This window comes from Heptranchias perlo, chromosome 2 (genome assembly GCF_035084215.1).
Source record: "Heptranchias perlo isolate sHepPer1 chromosome 2, sHepPer1.hap1, whole genome shotgun sequence".
Taxonomy (NCBI): Eukaryota; Metazoa; Chordata; class Chondrichthyes; order Hexanchiformes; family Hexanchidae; genus Heptranchias; species Heptranchias perlo.
Genome location: NC_090326.1, coordinates 70750231 through 70769049, shown reverse-complemented (window position 1 = coordinate 70769049; position 18819 = coordinate 70750231). Strand labels below are relative to the sequence as shown.

General features: G+C 45.4%; 1 protein-coding gene across 6 annotated transcripts in view; it reads left to right on the top strand.

The window, feature by feature from the left end:
* rbms3 (RNA binding motif, single stranded interacting protein) overlaps positions 1-18819 on the top strand; it is a 1271925-nt gene that overhangs the window by 855343 nt on the left and 397763 nt on the right. For all 6 annotated transcript variants that reach the window (XM_068002709.1, XM_068002716.1, XM_068002698.1 and 3 more), the window contains one exon: positions 373-431. In XM_068002709.1, the coding sequence (XP_067858810.1) occupies positions 373-431 (59 nt within the window). The remainder of the gene's footprint in view (positions 1-372; positions 432-18819) is intronic.

Below are 18819 nucleotides of genomic sequence, written 5' to 3'. Positions count from 1 at the left end.
CACTCTCTTTGCCCCACCATTGGTGGCTGTGCCTTCAGCCACCTAGGCCCCTCGTTCTGGAATTCCCTCCCGAAACCTCCCCACATCTCCACCTCTCTCTCCTCCTTTAAGACACTCCTTAAAAACCACCTCTTTGAACAAGCATTTGGTCACCCCTCCTTCTTCAGTTTGATGTCCATTTCTTTGCTTATATCTCTGTGAAGTGTCTTGGGTTCATTTTTTATGTTAACGGCGCTATATAAATGCAAGTTGTTGTTGTTGTGTCTGGACTGAGTGACTCTAAACAATATTTCATGTATAAGGTACTTATAAACACCCCCAAACTAAGAGGAATGGGAACAAAATTGAGCTTTTCACTTTTATCTTTTTCAGATATGGAAAGATAGTATCGACAAAGGCCATCCTAGACAAAAACACCAACCAGTGCAAAGGTATTTATAAAGTGTCATATTATTATCAACTTTGTGCGTATGTTTATGATCCTTCTGAGATTGAGATACATTCTTCTAAAGGGATTTTTGGATGTTTTCTCCCTTCCCCTTTTTGGGCTTCCTGTTCCATAAGCTTTCAGCTAAGAGGAGAGATTGCGGGTGACAGGGCTGTTGGGAAACTGACAGCTGGTGAGCCAGTGACCTTTCCTGTCATCCTTCCCTCCCTCTGGATGAAAGTCTTTCACATCAACCCCCGTGACTAGAGCTGAGATTGGGAGTTCAGCATGTATGGAGGCGGGGGTTGGGGGGGGGAGGAAATCATCTGCATTCCTTCACTCCACGGTACCCTCACTATCTTTGGTTGTGGGGCACGTTTTCCAGACATGTATTTAGATGCTGCATGACAGAGATTGTCAAGAGCAGTTGCTATATGACATTTTACACAGGTATGTTGAATGGTCAGCGTTGTATAAAAAACTTATCACATTCATTAGAATCAGCTAGCTCTGCCTGAAGGAAAACAGATGCTGAAAATCAGCCAGACTTGCCTTCAAATAGCCGCAGTCTTGATCCAGTCATTCTGAGGCTGAAAATGAGAAGCCAGCCTCACTAGTGAATCATACCAATCCATCACCGAGCTTCACTCATTTGAATACTACAGCAGCTGTATTAGGCTGGCAGGCTAAAGGTTACATTCAGTCAAATTGGTAGAGCAAAGCTAGTCCAGACATGCTTAGCAGATTTATTAATTCACATTCAAATCTTGATTTAAGTGAAATATTGCTATTTTCTATAGGCCAGTATGATACTTGTGTTCTTTTGTCTAAAAATGTATTTTGTTTAATACCACTAGTGTAGAAGGAAGGAAGAAATATCTAGCCTAGTAACGACGTACGCACCAGATGCAATGTGAACATTAAATATGGCTCACTGCTTTGAGTGCCAGAAACTCACAGGGCTGCAGTTCTGCACTGATGATGGCAAGACTTTTGTTGCTTAAAGGAGAATAACACTTAAAAATACATTTATTTTACTAGCTGGTGCAATGTTATGGGGTGTTTTTGTCTGACCGTATTAGTGCTTATTAAGTTCTTAAATTGGAAAATTTCCAATTGTTCCTAACTCTTCCTCAATTAAAATAATGCACACAGACCTGTGATTTGTCATTGGAAGCCATTTTATAGCCACATACTGAAAAATGGCAATGGGGCCAGAGGCCAGGTAATCCCATCAAAAAATTGGACAATACCAATTCAGCACATTTGAATGTTTCCCCCACACATTTAGCTCATTTACAGGGGTAGTATAAATGATCGATTCAGATGGCCATTATATACTGCTCCCGACTTCAATGGAAATGAAAATTGGGAGAGATGTATAACGGGCAGCTGAGTCGATATTGCCCGTTCTATTCTAACACCCTGGGCTCAATTTTAAAATCCGAGTGCGTTGGGGGACGGGGTGAGGTGGGGGGGGCAAAGAAAATCGGGATCTTCTGCAGTGGGCAGGAATCCCGGCTCCAACACGGTGAAGAAAGCGCATGACCCAGAGTCATCTGAGTGCGCGCATCATCGCGAGCCCAGAAGTCCCGCCGGCTAAATCAAGTACATAAAGTACTTGAAGTGTACATAAATCCAATTAACAATGAAGGCAAGCAATTTCAACGCTGTCTCCCATGCTGTGTGAAACACGCCATGGTGAAGGAGCCGTGTTTCAGCCGGCAGCCATTTGGACATTTAAATGCCTGTTTGACAGATGGGGATAAAAGGTGAGTTATTGCAGCAGGGCACTCAGTTCTCTCTTTTGGCTGGGAGATCTTTGTGTTTAGAATGAAAATTCTTGGTTTCCACTCAGAATTGTTCTGTTTACACATATTTACCAACTTTTCGGACCCCCTCAACCTGACACCATCAGGATGGGGGGGCACGATGGCTACATTCACCGGTACATCTGAGGACGAGGAACATCACCATCCTCGCCAGGCAGGCGTGCACTTCTGCCACTTGTAGCTCCACAACACAGTGCTGCTCCACAGGCACCTGCACAAGAGCACAGAGGAGAACAACAGAGAGAGCGACATCACAGGAGACACTACCCTCGCCAGAGAGTCCACAGACCGAGGCTCAGCTTCCTGGACCTCTCTGAGGAGCGGTGCATACGGAGGCTGAGAGTGAGTCGCCAGGTGGTTGCTCCCGGCTGGGCCTGTCGGCATCTCGTTACCCATCGCTGTTAAAGTCACCACTGCCCTCAACTTCTTCACCCCTGGATCATTCCAGGTGCCATCGCCGGGGTGTCTCAGTCATCTGCACACAAGTGCATAAGGCAGGTCACCGACGGCTTGTTTCACAGGGCCGGGCAATACGTCAACTTCACCATGGACGACCTCAGCCAGACGGAGAGGGCAGTGGGATTCCACTCTGGATGGCTTCCCCCGTGTACACGGTGCAATCAATTGCATGTATATTGCAATCTGAGCACCTCCACACGAACCAGGACTGTTCATCAACAGAAAGGGGTATCACCCCATCAACGCTCAGCTCGTTTCTGACCACCGCAAAAGATTCCTTCACGTGTGTGCGCCAGATTCCCTGGCAGCTGCCACATTTCCTTCATTCTGAGGGAATCCAATATCCCGGGCTTCTTCCACGCACCGAACACCCTTCAGGGGACAAGGGATAGCCCCTGCACATGTGGCTCATGGCACCTCTGAGGAACCAGGTGTATAATTGAGCATGTGATTGGGCTGCTCAAGATGTGATTTCGGTGCCTTGATCGTTCTGGAGGAGCGTTCAATACGCACCAGCGAGAGTGGGTCGCATTATAGTAATGTGTTGTGCCCGGACAACATGGCGCAACAGAGAGGGGTACTGGTTGAGGAGGCCCCATCTCCTCATCCACCATCCACAACTGCCATCCATGTTGAGGAGGAGGAGGAGGAGAACGACAAATCCATTGGCAGAGCAGCGGCTCACCTGGCTGCTCGTGAGGCCAGGGAGTTACTCATATATGAACGGTTCTCGTAAGATCAGAAAATGAGAAAAATCCAACCCTCACACCTCCTGGAAAGACCAGCACCAACACCAGCGCCACCTGCACCCCCTCCCCGCACAAAACAGTCCTGCAACTACACATACACCCACTGTAAAGTGACCCACTGGGCAGCATTAATTGTTGCCATTCATAGTGAAACACATGTAAGGGCACTATCACAAAAGGCAGTCAAGAATGGGCAAGACGTGACTTTAACAAAAAACAAATATAAATGAAAAACATGACAGTCTGTCAGACACCCTTGTGCATACCCTTCGTGATCACAAATCTTTAGCCTTTCTCTTCCTACCGCTTCTACGTGGTGCATCCCCTGTGGCTGAAGCAGAGGTAGTGGCAGGTTGCTCATGTCCATGGCTGAACTGCTTAGATGCTTTCAGCCTATGCCCTCTAGGTTTTGGAGCCCGTGAGGGCCCCACCAAAGACTGCTCCACCTGTGCAGGGCAGACTCGGCCACCTGGAGTGGAGGTAGCATTGCGCGTACTGGTTGAGAGGGTGGCAACGGATGAGACGTGGGAGCGCGTTGAGTGGCGTCCCAACTTCCATATCCCCTTTCGCCATCATTCTTCTCCTGGGCCAGGCCCACATCACTCCAACCACCCTGCTAGACAACAGTTTGGAGGACATGTGTGATGCCTCGGAAGGCCACTTCTGAAGTATCTGTCAGCCTGTTTAAGGTGGCAGAATGTTGTTCACCCTGAGTCCAAACAGCAGTTGTCAGGACCTGAATAGACTCATTTGTGAGCCATGCTTGAAGATCAACGGAGGCTATCCTTCTCTCCATCGCAGACATTCCCGCACTTACCTGCGACACTATCTCAGACATTTCAGCAGTTACATGTGACGCTATCTCAGACAGTTGCTCACATCCCTGTGACACTATCTCAGAGATTCCTTCCCATACCTATGCCACCATTTCACTCATGCAGGAGTTGGACTCCTCCATCCTCTGCGCTATTGTTGAAAGTGTGCATGGCACCTGTTCCAGTACCTCGCAAATGTGCTGCTGTCCCTCAATCATTCTCCTTTTAAAGGATGGCCCCCGAGGTTCAGCATCTGTGTCCAGCTGAGCAGAGCCTGAAGAAGAATGCTCCCACCAGTGCAGTCTCTCCACAGCTGCCCCTGCCACCAGTGTCTGCTCGTGCTCACTTGCGTGTGGTGACTCACCATGTGCAATCCCAACTAACTGAGTACTAGGACCCACTGAGGTGTCAGTATCTGCTGGTAGATGGCTCGCTAAGATGTGACTGTGCGTCCTCAGAGGTCCGGAGCTCCTCTGAGGAATCACCCTCTCCCGTCACTGCGGTCGTTGAAGGGCCTGTAAGAGAACAGAAGGCAATATTAAGCATCGTCACAGATGCGTCATGTTGCGATGAGCATATTGAGGTGTTCAACATGCCAATCATTGTTAACATCAATTCATGTTGTGTGTGATGAATGTTAAAGTTGTGTCACCAGATGTTTGTGGGGTGCCAGTCTCGGTGGCCCCGACGAACAGGCACTTGAGGGTGTGCCTGATCTGCGGAGCCTTCTCCTCCGTGTCTGTGAGGACCACTATTTGTTGTGCTCCCCCCCCCAACAAGTCCTCGTCCTCTTGCATGCATTTTGCGCTCTCTTCTCAGGAAGTACAGACGTGTGAGTGAGTGATGAAGTGGCCAACCGATGAATGCATTGCTTTGGGTGAGGCTGACCTTGAAAGAGGTGCATCAGAGGGTGATTATGAGACAGAGACATCACATTAGATCAGGACTGGGGTGTGTGGTAGTGGTGGAGTCACAAATGGGGAGGTGAGGAAGTGCAGATAAGTTGAGGATGAGCCTTAAGTGGGTGTGAGGAGTGATGTGATGGAGTCTTGGCAGTGCAGAATGAGTTGGGGGGTGGGGGGGGGCAGGGGTGATGTCCACCACGGAATGCAGGAGAATCAGTAAATGTACTCACTTTTGCTGACCTAGTTAGGTCATTGAAACACTTCCTGCACTGAACCCAGGTGCGGGATGTGTTGCTACTGCTGGTGACCTCCTCTGCCACCTCGAGCCAGGCCTTCTTGGTGGCAGAGGCAGGCCACTTCCAACGGTCAGCCGGGTAAAACAGTTCCCTCCTTTTCCTCACCCCGGCCAGTAGCTCCTGAAGTGAGGCTTCATTAAATCTTGGAGCAGCCTTGCCCCAGTGTTGCTCCATTGTGTCTTTTTGGTCTTTGCTTCAGCAAAAGCCATCGGAACAATGGCCCTTTAAATCCAGACGCTCCAGCTGACAGCAGGTCATGTGGGTACGCAGTCCGCCTGCTGCGCAGCTTTCCGACGGCAAACCCTGAAGCCACGTTAAGGGCCACCAATTGAGTCTCAATCGCGTGGGGGAGTGTAAGTTTTTATAATCCAGGTTTGCCACGGGCCCATTGACCTCCTCCCCCCGCTGCCATCCTGCCGCCCTTTTAAAATCGAGCCCCAAAGTCAAAATTACCTCCACAGTGTTTGTTTCTGTCATCAATACGGAATGATTAAAAGACAGAAAACAATTTTTGTATCTCCCTTTTAAAGGAGAGAGTCCCCCTTTAAGTCAAATTAATGCTTTCAACTTTAATGTACAAGTTGAGTTTAGTCGTTACTTCAGCACACACTAGATACATTTGCACATGTTTCAAAAAACAAATTGCTGCATTTGCCAGAACTGTCAGAGTTCCCAAATGATGTGAAAATCAATGTCATTAAAGTATGTTCAGAGTTGAATGGTTATGGGGACACAGTGGGCTATAAATTAGGCCATGTAGCACCCGTTTTGTAAGCGCTAAGTGGCCTCCAAAAGACCCAAAATGGCATCCGTAATGCGCACGCACACTAATAGCGTGACGTGCGCTGGACGCCATCTTGGTAAAGGGATTCGCGCAGGCGCAGATAATGAACGCCGGCACCCTGTAAAGTAGGGAGATTATGCGGTAGATCAGTGTGCAACGCTGATTTAAAGGGACAGATGCGATTTTGGAACTCAACGCTCCAGCCAACGCACTGTCTTAACCTCGCACAGCTGAACAGGTCATAAACAGCATGGAGGACCCCCCCCACCATCGCTATTTAATGGGATCATGCAGGATTTACAGGTTAGTTGCTGAATTATTACTTCTGGCTGCTGATGCATTTGTACCTGTTTTTGGAGGTCTCCTGTACTTAAATACCAGACTAGGGGCCATAGCCTAAAAATTAGAGCCAGGACTTGCAGGAGTGAAGTTAGGAAATGCTTCGACATGCAAAGTGTGGTAGAAGTTTGGAACTCTCTTCCGCAAACGGCAGTTGATGCTAGCTCAATTGTTAATTTTAAATCTGAGATTGATAGATTTTTGTTAACCAAAGGTATTAAGGGATATGGGGCTAAGGCGGGTATATGGAGTTAGGTCACAGATCACCCATAATCTCATTGAATGGCGGAACAGGCTCGAGGGGCTAAATGACCTACTCCTGTTCCTATCTTCCTGTGTTCCTATAATAAAGTGTCAGTACTCTACAGGGAGTGGGCTGATTAGCTGACAGGCAACAGCAAGGGCACTGGTGGAGTGACAGGGGTGGGACAGGAATGTTGTCATCCTGAGAGAGGACAGCAGGTTCATGTTCCATGGAACCACTGGCGCTTGCTGCCTCCTGTTATGCTCCACCTTCTCCTACAAGAAAGTGGGACGTGTGTCAGTGAGTGTCCTGCAGGATGTTTAAGTGATGTGCCTGTGATAGTTGAATAGCTGCCAGTGTGTGTGACCTGTGATTTGTGGGTGTGTGGCTTGCAAGAGTGGTAATGTGTGAGGGTGAGAGGAAGTATCTGATTGGAAGAGTTTGTTGGTATGTGGGTGATGGGGGGTGTGGTGTGTGGAGCAGTGGATGCGGCCAGTGGTGCAGATGGTCGGAGATACCACTTGACAGTTGCCCTCACTCACCTTCACCATTCGTGTCAAAGCACTGAACTTCTCCCTGCACTGCATTCATGTTCATGGTGCTGTGCACCTGGCATTGACTGTGTCCCTTGCTGCCTCCCACTGACTTGGGAGCATATGTCTGGAGGGCCTCTTGCCCGCCCCCCCCCCCCCCCCCCCACTAATGGATATAGTCCACTTCTTGCACCAAGGCCTCTTGTGCATCATCAGAGAAACTTGGTGTACGCTCTCTCACAGGCCTGGTACAAACTCAGATCGGCAGATTGGTGGGGTCTGGCCTGCGGATTGGAGGATGTGGGATTTAGTAGTGCGCAACCTTTATTCAATGTTTTAACATAACTCAACAGTTTCTAAACATAGGGACGGGATCTGCATCTGTGTTTTACGTGTGTGATGTCTGATCTCCGTTCAGACTCCGTGCGGACCTGTATCTTATATTTTGCACATAAGAGGTGGAGGCTGCCTTTAAGAGATGCAGGCTGCCTTTAAGTGGTGCTAGCCACTCACGATATCAGGGCCCCCCTGCTGGTGAGCAGCCACTCAACAGCGCAGCTCGGCCTGGCTGCTCGCAGGAATCAGGTAAACCACCAGGCACACGAAAGTTATGTGCTGCCAGCGTCTCAATGACCGGGCGCAGGTTAATCACGCACCGCGACCCCCACGCCTGGTTTCAGGGGTTACCCAATATAACCCCCATTGATTCCTAAAGTTTATAGACAGTCATTTCTCCTCTCCGTCCATACGTATTTACATGTAACACTGAGGTTCTGGAAGTTAGTTTATATTACTATATTACAATAATCTATGTGTGCATCCACTTGAATCTCATTTAGTTGCATTCTCTGATTTCACAAAAAAAAAGTAATCAACATGTGAGCAGCTTCTGTAATAAAATACTACATCGCAGTGATGTGACTCCATTAAAAATCAGGTTGCTCGGGTTGCTCTTTTGCCATCGTCAATATATATTACTAGTTGATCTCCCGAGGCGTTGCACATGGGGAATCAAGACTCAGTGCAGTATTCAGATCAAGCAAGGTTGGAAGGTAGGGATAATGGGAGGTAAAGGTTCAGTAGGGACTGCATCTGCTGTAGGGAAGAAAAGAGATCAGGATGTGGGGGGGTGCAATGGGTTAGGGTCGATCTTCACAATGGGGTTGTGGAGTTGCACTGGGCCAAGACACTTATCCAACTCCTTGAGTGGGAGCTTTTTCCATCTCGGTGGTGGGGCAGAGCCGGTTTTATTCTCTCTGCTGGCGCAAGGGTGTATAGGAGCAGAATAGGTCCCAGTTGCTTCTAAGTGCTGGACATGGGGAAGGAGAGGCTTTCCTCTCAGTTGGGGAGGTTAGGTTGGGGTCTCATATTCCTTCTGTCCGTCATGTCTAATGAACCTAATTGAATTTTTTGAGGAAGTAACTCAAGTGGTAGACGGGAGAATGTCTATTGATGTAGTTTATATGGACTTCCAGAAGGCATTCGATAAGGTTCCACGTAAGAGACTTAGCTAAAATTAAAGTTCATGGAATTGAAGGCAAATTATTGACCTACTTAGGAGATTGGTTAGGCGGTAGAAAACAGGGAGCAGGAATAATAGTTATGTACTCGAATTGGAAGGAAGTGACAAGTGGTGTCCAACAAGGATCTGTGCTGGAGCCTCAACTATTCACTATATTTATTAATGACTTAGATAACACAATGGAGAGCCATATATCCAAGTTTGCCGATGACACAAAAGATTGATGGCATAGTAAGTAATGTAGATGAGAGCATAAAATTACAAAGAGACATTGATAGATTAAGTGAGTGGACAAAACTGTGGCAAATTGATTTCAATGCAGGTACGTGTGAGGTCATCCATTTTGGGCCAAAAAAGCATGGATCTGAGTATTTTTTGAATGGTGAAAAGCTAGAAACAGTGGAGGTCTAAAGAGAGTTAGGGGTCCATGTACACAGGTCACTAAAATGTAGTGGTCAGGAACAAAAAAAATAATCAAAAGGCAAATGGAATGTTAGCCTTTATATCTAGAGGGCTAGAATGTAAAGGGAAGGAAGTTTTGCCACAGCTGTACAAAGCCATGGTTAGATCACATCTGGAGTACTGTGTACAGTTCTGGGCACCACACCTTAGAAAGGATATATTGGCCTTGGAATGAGTACAATGCAGATTCACCAAAATGTTAGCAGGGCTGCAAGGGTTAAATTATGAGGAAAGATTATATAAACTAGGCTTTTATTCCCTGGAATATGGAAGGATAAGGAGTGATTTGATTGAGGTTTTTAGGATTTTGAAAGGAATTCGTAGGGTTGATAGAGAGAAGCTTTTTCTGCTGGTGGGGCAGCCGAGAACAAGGGAACATAACTTTAAACTCAGAGCCAGACTGTTCAGGAGAGAAGTTAGGAAACACTTCTTCATGCAAAGGATGGTAGATGTGTGGAACTCTCTCCCACAAAAAGCAGTAGATGCTAGATCAATTCATAATTTTAAATCTCAGATCGATAGATTTTTGCTAGCCACGGGTATTATGGGATATGGAGCCAAGGCAGGTAAATAGAGTTAGGATGCAGGTCCACCTTGCTGTCATTGAATGGCGGAGCAGGCTCGAGGGGCTGAATGGCCTACTCCTATTCCTATGTTCTCAGCATGGGCCGAGTGGATTGCTTCTCTGGAAGGGGGGCTTCTAATTGTAGGAGGGGGGTGCTGCATGTTGCTTTTGTGTATGATTTGAGGAGCAAAGCCCTGAATTGCTTCTTGGCTGGGAGGAAGGAGAAGGTGTTAGGTTTGAATTGCATCTCAGTGTGGTGGAAGAGCAAATTCTGGTGAGGGTTGGGGATTAAATGCTTAATGGGGTGGGAGAGGGGAGGACAGAATTGTTACTTTTTGGGGGAGGGCAGAAATGTTGGCAACTGTGGGATTTTTTACCAGCTTCCATTTGGTTGCTGGAACGGCTAATCAAATGGCCGCACGATTCTAAAGGCTCTTCATGCAGGCCCATGCAGCTTCGATGGAAAGACTTTCTGTCAGGGGCATTAGGGAGCTTGCATTTATCACGTTTGAATGGACTTTAAGCAGGTTGGAGAGTATTTAATTTCACTCAGTTGGGGGCTGAATTGCTCCTCAGTTTGGAGGGGATGGAGAAATGTTGCCAGGATCAGAATAAGTTTGTGAGGGAAAATGTGAATTTTTTACCAGCTGCTTTATTGAAGGAAGGATCCACTTTTGGTTCCATTTGGTTGACGGTGCAGCCATGTAAATATATGCATGCCGCTGAAGGCTCTTTGCATTGGCCCTTGCCACTTTGGAGGAAAATTTGCTTTCGGGGACATCAGGTGTTTTAATTTCTTAATGGGTAAGTGGACTTTGAGCTTTTGCAGAGTTTCTGAGTTGGTTTGGATAATGGTTATCATAAATAAGAAAGATAACTGGCATTTACAAATGCCTTGGGGGAGGGGAAGACTACAGTAAGCTTTCACATAACATTAAGGGGAGTCCCACTTTTTAATGGGTCATATAACATGATCTGCACAACCTCACAACACCACCTACAGGTACAGTTCTATTAGAATATTGCAGCCACTCACCATTTTTAATATATAATAGATATATATATATATATATATATATAAACACACAATTTGGGATATGTCAAAAGGCTGTGACATTTCTCTGGGCTGAGGTGATAATGGTGAAGCATAAATAGTTTATCAGCATCATCTCAACCCTTTGATGGGTTGGTGTTTTGAAACAGACTCCAGTCTTGTTTTATATAATATATGTAGAAATGTATTGACTTGCTACCTTTATCTATGCTCATTTGACTGTTTTGAATTTTTTGTTTTTTTATTACTTGTGGGCATTACATGATTAGGCCAGAAGGTGACTGAGAGGGTTGTTTACAGCAGATACAGGAGTTTACCACAACCTCTATATATTATAATGTGATAATGTGTTAACAATTTAAAGTACATAAGAAGTTATGATGTTTTTATGATTAAAAACTGTTGGGAGAATATAATGGCTGGCAAATGCATTGCCCTTGTAATCACCGCTTCCTGAATTGCTTCATCTTCTCTTCTACTCTTTTCAACCTTGGTGCTGTCCTGCACAATAGATCTTGGTCCTTCACCAAGATTTTTCCCATTTAAAAATGTCCTGGGTGAACTGAACGGCACCATCAAGAGGTGTATACAGCTGTATTGATTTTCTTTGCTTTAGTGTCCAGCTTACCTTGTTACCACATTTTACACTTCTTTTGAAAGAGGTTTGAAAGGAATGGAGATGCACCTGATAAATTTACATCTGCCCTTACAGCACAGCTGTTTTCCTTCACTCACGTATATCTGTAATTTAGTTAGAAAACCATCTACAGTTCCATCGGGCTAGAGAGGCCTAAAAGTATTGTACTTCTAAAGCTCTTGGTGCCTTTCCAAGAAAGGTTGAAATGCTGCCACGCAGATGTCTTTAGACTTGACATTGAACTCAGCATCAGGTTCTGTGGTTGTCTTACAAATACTACACTCTTTGAAACACAGAGATTGTTTGAAAGTAACTAAAAGGAGCAGTTTTATTCTAAAGCAATGATTTACATGATGGGAGTTTTATAGTATAATACTCACAAAAATTAGTCTTTGACTTTTAAAGTATTCAGAAGTCCATAAAACTTCTTAACTTTAAAGTTTTGACATAGTTCACAAACTTTATCATCAATCCTAGTGTTTCTTACAGAAAGAAGGACTTGCATTTATAGAGCACCTTTCACAACCTCAGGACTTCCCAAAGCACTTTACAAACAATGAAGTACTTTTGAAGCGTAGTCACTGTTGTAATGTGGGAAATACGGCAGTCAATTTGTGCACAGCAAGGTCCCACAAACAGCAATTTGATAATGACCAGATTTGAGCAAAGGTTGGACAGTGTATCATTAGTTACTATGATCCTTATGTGACAGAGGGAGATTCTCCAAGCAGGGATAGAGCACTGAACCAAATATCTACTTCCAAATGCTTGATTATTTTAATCAGATCAGACAAAATTTAGAGACTGTAAAAAGTCACGATTCAAGAAGAAAAAAGGTACATCTTAACTAGACAAAGAAGAAGCAGAATGTTTGAACATGTGTATTTGCACCTTTATAGAGGATTTCAATCGGAGACCACAGCATAAGATCGTTTAGTCGGTGGGTGTTACCAAAACTCCTTGTGCATGTTAAGCTGAAAATAGTTATGCTAGGCCACAAGGAGGATGTCCTGTATTCCTTCACTTACATTTTTAGTAATGGAAGTAAATAGAGATCAAATTGTTTGAAATAGAATTAGAGCAATGTTCCGAGAGGTAACAGTTTCTTTCTTGTATGCCACACAGCATTGTACTAATTTTAAACAAGGCTACAAAGGAAGTAAGGAAGCTGTAATTGTATTTTCCATAGTGTCTTCTTTAACTGGAGCTGCAGCATGTTGATTGAATAGCTGATGGATTTTTATGCCAATCAGAAAGTTTTTCTTGTTCTTGGTGATTATCAGAGCTGGACACTCGTGATGGTGCCATCCAGTTCACCCAGGACATTTTTAATTGGGAAAAACCTTGATGAAGGACCAAGGTCTATTGTGCAGGACAGCACCAAGGTTGAAAAGAGTAGAAGGGAAGATGAAGCAATTCAGGAAGCAGTGATTACTAAATGACATTTCCCTTCAATTAAAGTCTAATTGTAACAAATTAATAAGGCACCACAGACATTTAGAAATATGTAAACCAAAAAAAAATCATTTAAGACACTAAAACGTTCTATCTCAGCCTTGCCTGTTGTTCAGAGAGAGCAGAAGTTTATCCAGTTTTATTTATTTTTGTAATTCATATTTTCCTTCCAAATGTTCAGTTTTTTCTCCTTCCACTTGTGTGTCCATCTCCTCATATCTGGCAAAGAACTGCTCTGGCAGAGAACCTGGCAGTAGATTTACCTTCTGCCCACTCTCTACTAGCACCATTCTAGAGCGGGCAGACGGGATATCCACTGCCAGGTTCTCTGCCAGATCAGTTTGTTACCAGATATGAGGTGCTGCACACACAGGAGTAGTTTGGGGAAGATGGAGGGTGCCGGGGGGGGGCGAGGTGGTGGTGGTGGTGAGGGGAAATGCTTTATTTCTTCATAGTGCCTCCCTGCTGATCTCACCAAGATTGGAAATTTAGCCTTCAGGGATACATGGCTGCAAACCAGTGCTCTTCCCACTCCATGTCATGGTACATTGGTTATTTTCATCCAGCTTTTAATGCATAGCACCAAAATTGCCTAATCAATCACTAAAATAGTGAGTGAATGGTATCTAAGGATTCAACAGCAAATATTATCTAAATTGAGCTTGAATTTTTAATTTTTCATAGATTTTAATGGATAAAACTCAGCCAAACTGTATTGCTGGCCTGTAGGAGTGGTCAGCTTACCCATGGTCAGCATAAAGTAGTAGAATGCAGCATCCAGTATCCAGCATCCATTATGTTCACCATCAGAGGCACTTTGCCATGTCTTGAGGTGGGTACTAGTGCTATCTTGTTTCTACGCAGACCCAGGACTGTCTCCGATGATTGTGCTGTAATGTAAATGCAGCCCAACTCAAACCCCATAGTTCAAGCCCCACCCGTAAGCCATCTTATCTGGGAAAGAAGGTAAGTAGCCACATATACCCTCATGGTTACAGGAAGGTGCAGAGAATAGCGCATGTGATGTTGGTGGTAATCACTTCATCAACCCTTGAAATCACAGAGGCTCATCTTACTAATGTGCAAAGGTAAAAATTAATTCAGACCGTGTTATATTTTTACATAAGAACATAAGAAATAGGAGCAGGAGTAGGCCATACGGCCCCTCGAGCCTGCTTCGCCACTCAGTAAGATCATGGCTGATCTTCAACCTCAACTCCACTATTCTGTCCAATCCCCATATCCCTTGATTCCCTTAGGGTCCAAAAATCTATCAATCTCAGTCTTGCATATACTCAATGAGTGAGCATCCACAGCCCTCTGGGGTAGAGAATTCCAAAGATTGACCACCCTCTGAGTGAAGAAATTCCTCTTCATCTCAGTCCTAAATCAGCCACCCCTTATCCTGAGATTATGCCCCCTTGTTCTAGACTCTGCAGCCAGGGGAAACAACCTCTCCGCATCTACCCTGTCAAGCTCTCTAAGAATTTCATACATTTCAATGAGATCACCTCTCATTCTTCTAAACTCCAGAGAATATAGGCCCATTCTACTCAACCTCTCCTCATAGGACAACCCTCTCATCCCAGAAATCAATCTAGTGAACCTTTGTTGTAAACCCCAAGTATATCCTTCCTTAGGTAAAGAGACCAAAACTGTATGCAATACTCCAGGTGTGGTCTCACTAAAGCCCTGTACAATTGTAGAAAGACTTCCTTACTCTTGTGCTCCAACCCTCTTGCAATAAGGGCCAACATACCATTTGACTTCCTAATTGCTTGCTCTACCTGCACGTTGACTTTCTGTGTTTCATAGACAAGGACACCCAAATCTCTCAACACCAACATTTAATGGTTTCTCACTATTTAAAAAATATTCTGTTTTTCCATTCTTCCGACCAAAGTGAATAACCTCACATTTCCCCACATTGTACTCCATCTTCCATCTTCTTGTCCACTCACTTAACCTGTCTATATCCCTTCGCAGACTCTTTGTGTCCTCCTCACAGCTTACTTTCCAACCTGGCTTTATGTCATCAGCAAACTTGGGTACATTACACTCGGTCCCTTCGTCAAAGTTATTAATACAGATTGTAAATAGCTGAGGCCCTCGTCCCGATCCTTGTGGCACTCCATTAGTAACAACCTGCCAACCTGAGAATAACCTGTTTATTCCTACTCTCTGTTTTCTGTCCATTAACCAAGCTTCTGTACATGCTAATAAACTACCCCCAACCCCATGAGCCCATTTTAACCATGACCAGTCCAAACCCACCAATGAAGAAAAATGACAAAAGTATTTTGGCACCAACAATTTCTAATTCTACTTCCTAAATTTATATTTTTTGGTGAACTTTTGAACCCGACACCGAACCTTCAGAGAACCACTTACTGCAAGTGTGAATTTTTCATTTTTCATCTTCCATACCAACCTCCCTTGTGGTTGAGTCAGACTGATAACTGCTATCAAAATACTGACAATTTTTGTGCCATGGATTAAAATCCAGTAAGAAAGTAGTTGAGACCACAAAATAATTTAATAAAGAAGCTCACAGCTAGCAGAAAGAAGAGGCTTTCATCTTATCAGACTTGACTGGATGTGAATTTTGGTCCCAAAGCTGAAAAGATAGTCCACTTATCCACTGCACCACTCAGTCTCCCTCTGATTCTCTTTGGTGCTCAGCATTGACAATCGTAGAAAAATATTGTAGGCAGATTTCTATGACAAAAAGCAGAGGCTGGTTTTGAAAGCTGAGACGGGTGTCCTCAGTTAAAAAGGCCAAGTAAGGGTTATATCTGTTGAATGCTTGCTGGGTTAAAACTGTACTATTTCTACGATCAGAGTGATCTTCATATTTCTATAATTAATAACGTCACAATAATTTGATTTTAGGAATGCACCTGCTACAGCTACAATTCACCAAACAACGTGTCGATGAATATTTTTGGGAGTTGGGTGAAGAAGGGAGTGCTGTGCAATATCAGCCAAAAGGTGTCATTCACAATTGATTGAAGAACATTCAGGATTTAGGACTGTACTGACAGTAGCTTTTGTTACCAGAGTTCACACTGCACTGAGAGCTGCTGTTACCAGAGTTCACGCTGTACTGAGAGTTGTAACCAGAGTTCACACTGGACTGAAAACTCTGTTACCAGTGTTCACACTCTACTGGGAGCTCCTGTTATCAGTGTTCACGCTGTACTGAGAGCTCCTGTTACCAGAGTTCACATTGTACTGAAAACTCTGTTACCAGAGTTCACGTTGTACTGAGAGCTCCTGTTACCAGTGTTCACACTGTACTGAAAACTCTGTTACCAGAGTTCACGCTGTACTGAGAGCTCCTGTTACCAGAGTTCACGCTGTACTGAGAGCTCCTGTTACCAGAGTTCACGCTGTACTGAGAGCTCCTGTTACCAGAGTTCACGCTGTACTGAGAGCTCCTGTTACCAGAGTTCACGCTGTACTGAGAGCTCCACTTACCAGAGTTCACGTTGTACTGAGAGCTCCAGTTACCAGAGTTCACGCTGTACTGACAGCTCCTGTTACCAGAGTTCACGCTGTACTGAGAGCTCCTGTTACCAGAGTTCACGTTGTACTGAGAGCTCCAGTTACCAGTGTTCACACTGTACTGAGAGCTCCAGTTACCAGAGTTCACGTTGTACTGAGAGCTCCTGTTACCAGAGTTCACGCTGTACTGAGAGCTCCTGTTACCAGAGTTCACGCTGTACTGAGAGCTCCTGTTACCAGAGTTCACGCTGTACTGAGAGCTCCTGTTACCAGAGTTCACGTTGTACTGAGAGCTCCTGTTACCAGAGTTCACGTTGTACTGAGAGCTCCTGTTACCAGTGTTCACGCTGCACTGAGAGCTCCAGTTGCCAGTGTTCACACTGTACTGAAAATTCTGTTACCAGAGTTCACGCTGTACTGAGAGCTCCTGTTACCAGAGTTCACGCTGTACTGAGAGCTCCTGTTACCAGAGTTCACGCTGTAATGAGAGCTCCTGTTGCCAGAGTTCACGCTGTACTGAGAGCTCCTGTTACCAGAGTTCACGTTGTACTGAGAGCTCCTGTTACCAGAGATCACGCTGTACTGAGAGCTCCAGTTACCAGAGTTCACGCTGTACTGAGAGCTCCTGTTACCAGATTTCACGCTGTACTGAGAGCTCCTGTTACCAGAGTTCACGCTGTACTGAGAGCTCCTGTTACCAGAGTTCACGCTGTACTGAGAGCTCCAGTTACCAGAGTTCACGCTGTACTGCGAGCTCCTGTTACCAGAGTTCACGCTGTACTGAGAGCTCCTGTTATCAGAGTTCACGTTGTACTGAGAGCTCCACTTACCAGTGTTCACACTGTACTGAAAACTCTGTTACCAGAGTTCACGTTGTACTGAGAGCTCCTGTTACCAGAGTTCACGCTGTACTGAGAGCTCCTGTTACCAGAGTTCACGTTGTACTGAGAGCTCCTGTTACCAGTGTTCACACTGTACTGAAAACTCTGTTACCAGAGTTCACGCTGTACTGAGAGCTCCAGTTACCAGAGTTCACGCTGTACTGAGAGCTCCTGTTACCAGAGTTCACGCTGTACTGAGAGCTCCTGTTACCAGAGTTCACGCTGTACTGAGAGCTCCTGTTACCAGAGTTCACGCTGTACTGAGAGCTCCTGTTACCAGAGTTCACGCTGTACTGAGAGCTCCAGTTACCAGAGTTCACGCTGTACTGAGAGCTCCAGTTACCAGAGTTCACGCTGTACTGAGAGCTCCTGTTACCAGAGTTCACGCTGTACTGAGAGCTCCTGTTACCAGAGTTCACGTTGTACTGAGAGCTCCAGTTACCAGTGTTCACACTGTACTGAAAACTCTGTTACCAGAGTTCACGTTGTACTGAGAGCTCCTGTAAACAGAGTTCACGCTGTACTGAGAGCTCCTGTTACCAGAGTTCACGTTGTACTGAGAGCTCCTGTTACCAGTGTTCACACTGTACTGAAAACTCTGTTACCAGAGTTCACGCTGTACTGAGAGCTCCTGTTACCAGAGTTCACGCTGTACTGAGAGCTCCTGTTACCAGAGTTCACGCTGTACTGAGAGCTCCTGTTACCAGAGTTCACGTTGTACTGAGAGCTCCTGTTACCAGAGTTCACGCTGTACTGAGAGCTCCACTTACCAGAGTTCACGTTGTACTGAGAGCTCCAGTTACCAGAGTTCACGTTGTACTGACAGCTCCTGTTACCAGAGTTCACGCTGTACTGAGAGCTCCTGTTACCAGAGTTCACGTTGTACTGAGAGCTCCAGTTACCAGTGTTCACACTGTACTGAAAACTCTGTTACCAGAGTTCACGCTGTACTGAGAGCTCCTGTTACCAGATTTCACGCTGTACTGAGAGCTCCTGTTACCAGAGTTCACGATGTACTGAGAGCTCCTGTTACCAGAGTTCACGCTGTACTGAGAGCTCCTGTTACCAGAGTTCACGCTGTACTGAGAGCTCCTGTTACCAGAGTTCACGCTGTACTGAGAGCTCCAGTTACCAGAGTTCACGCTGTACTGAGAGCTCCTGTTACCAGAGTTCACGCTGTACTGAGAGCTCCTGTTACCAGAGTTCACGCTGTACTGAGAGCTCCTGTTACCAGAGTTCACGCTGTACTGAGAGCTCCTGTTACCAGAGTTCACGTTGTACTGAGAGCTCCTGTTACCAGAGTTCACGTTGTACTGAGAGCTCCTGTTACCAGTGTTCACGCTGCACTGAGAA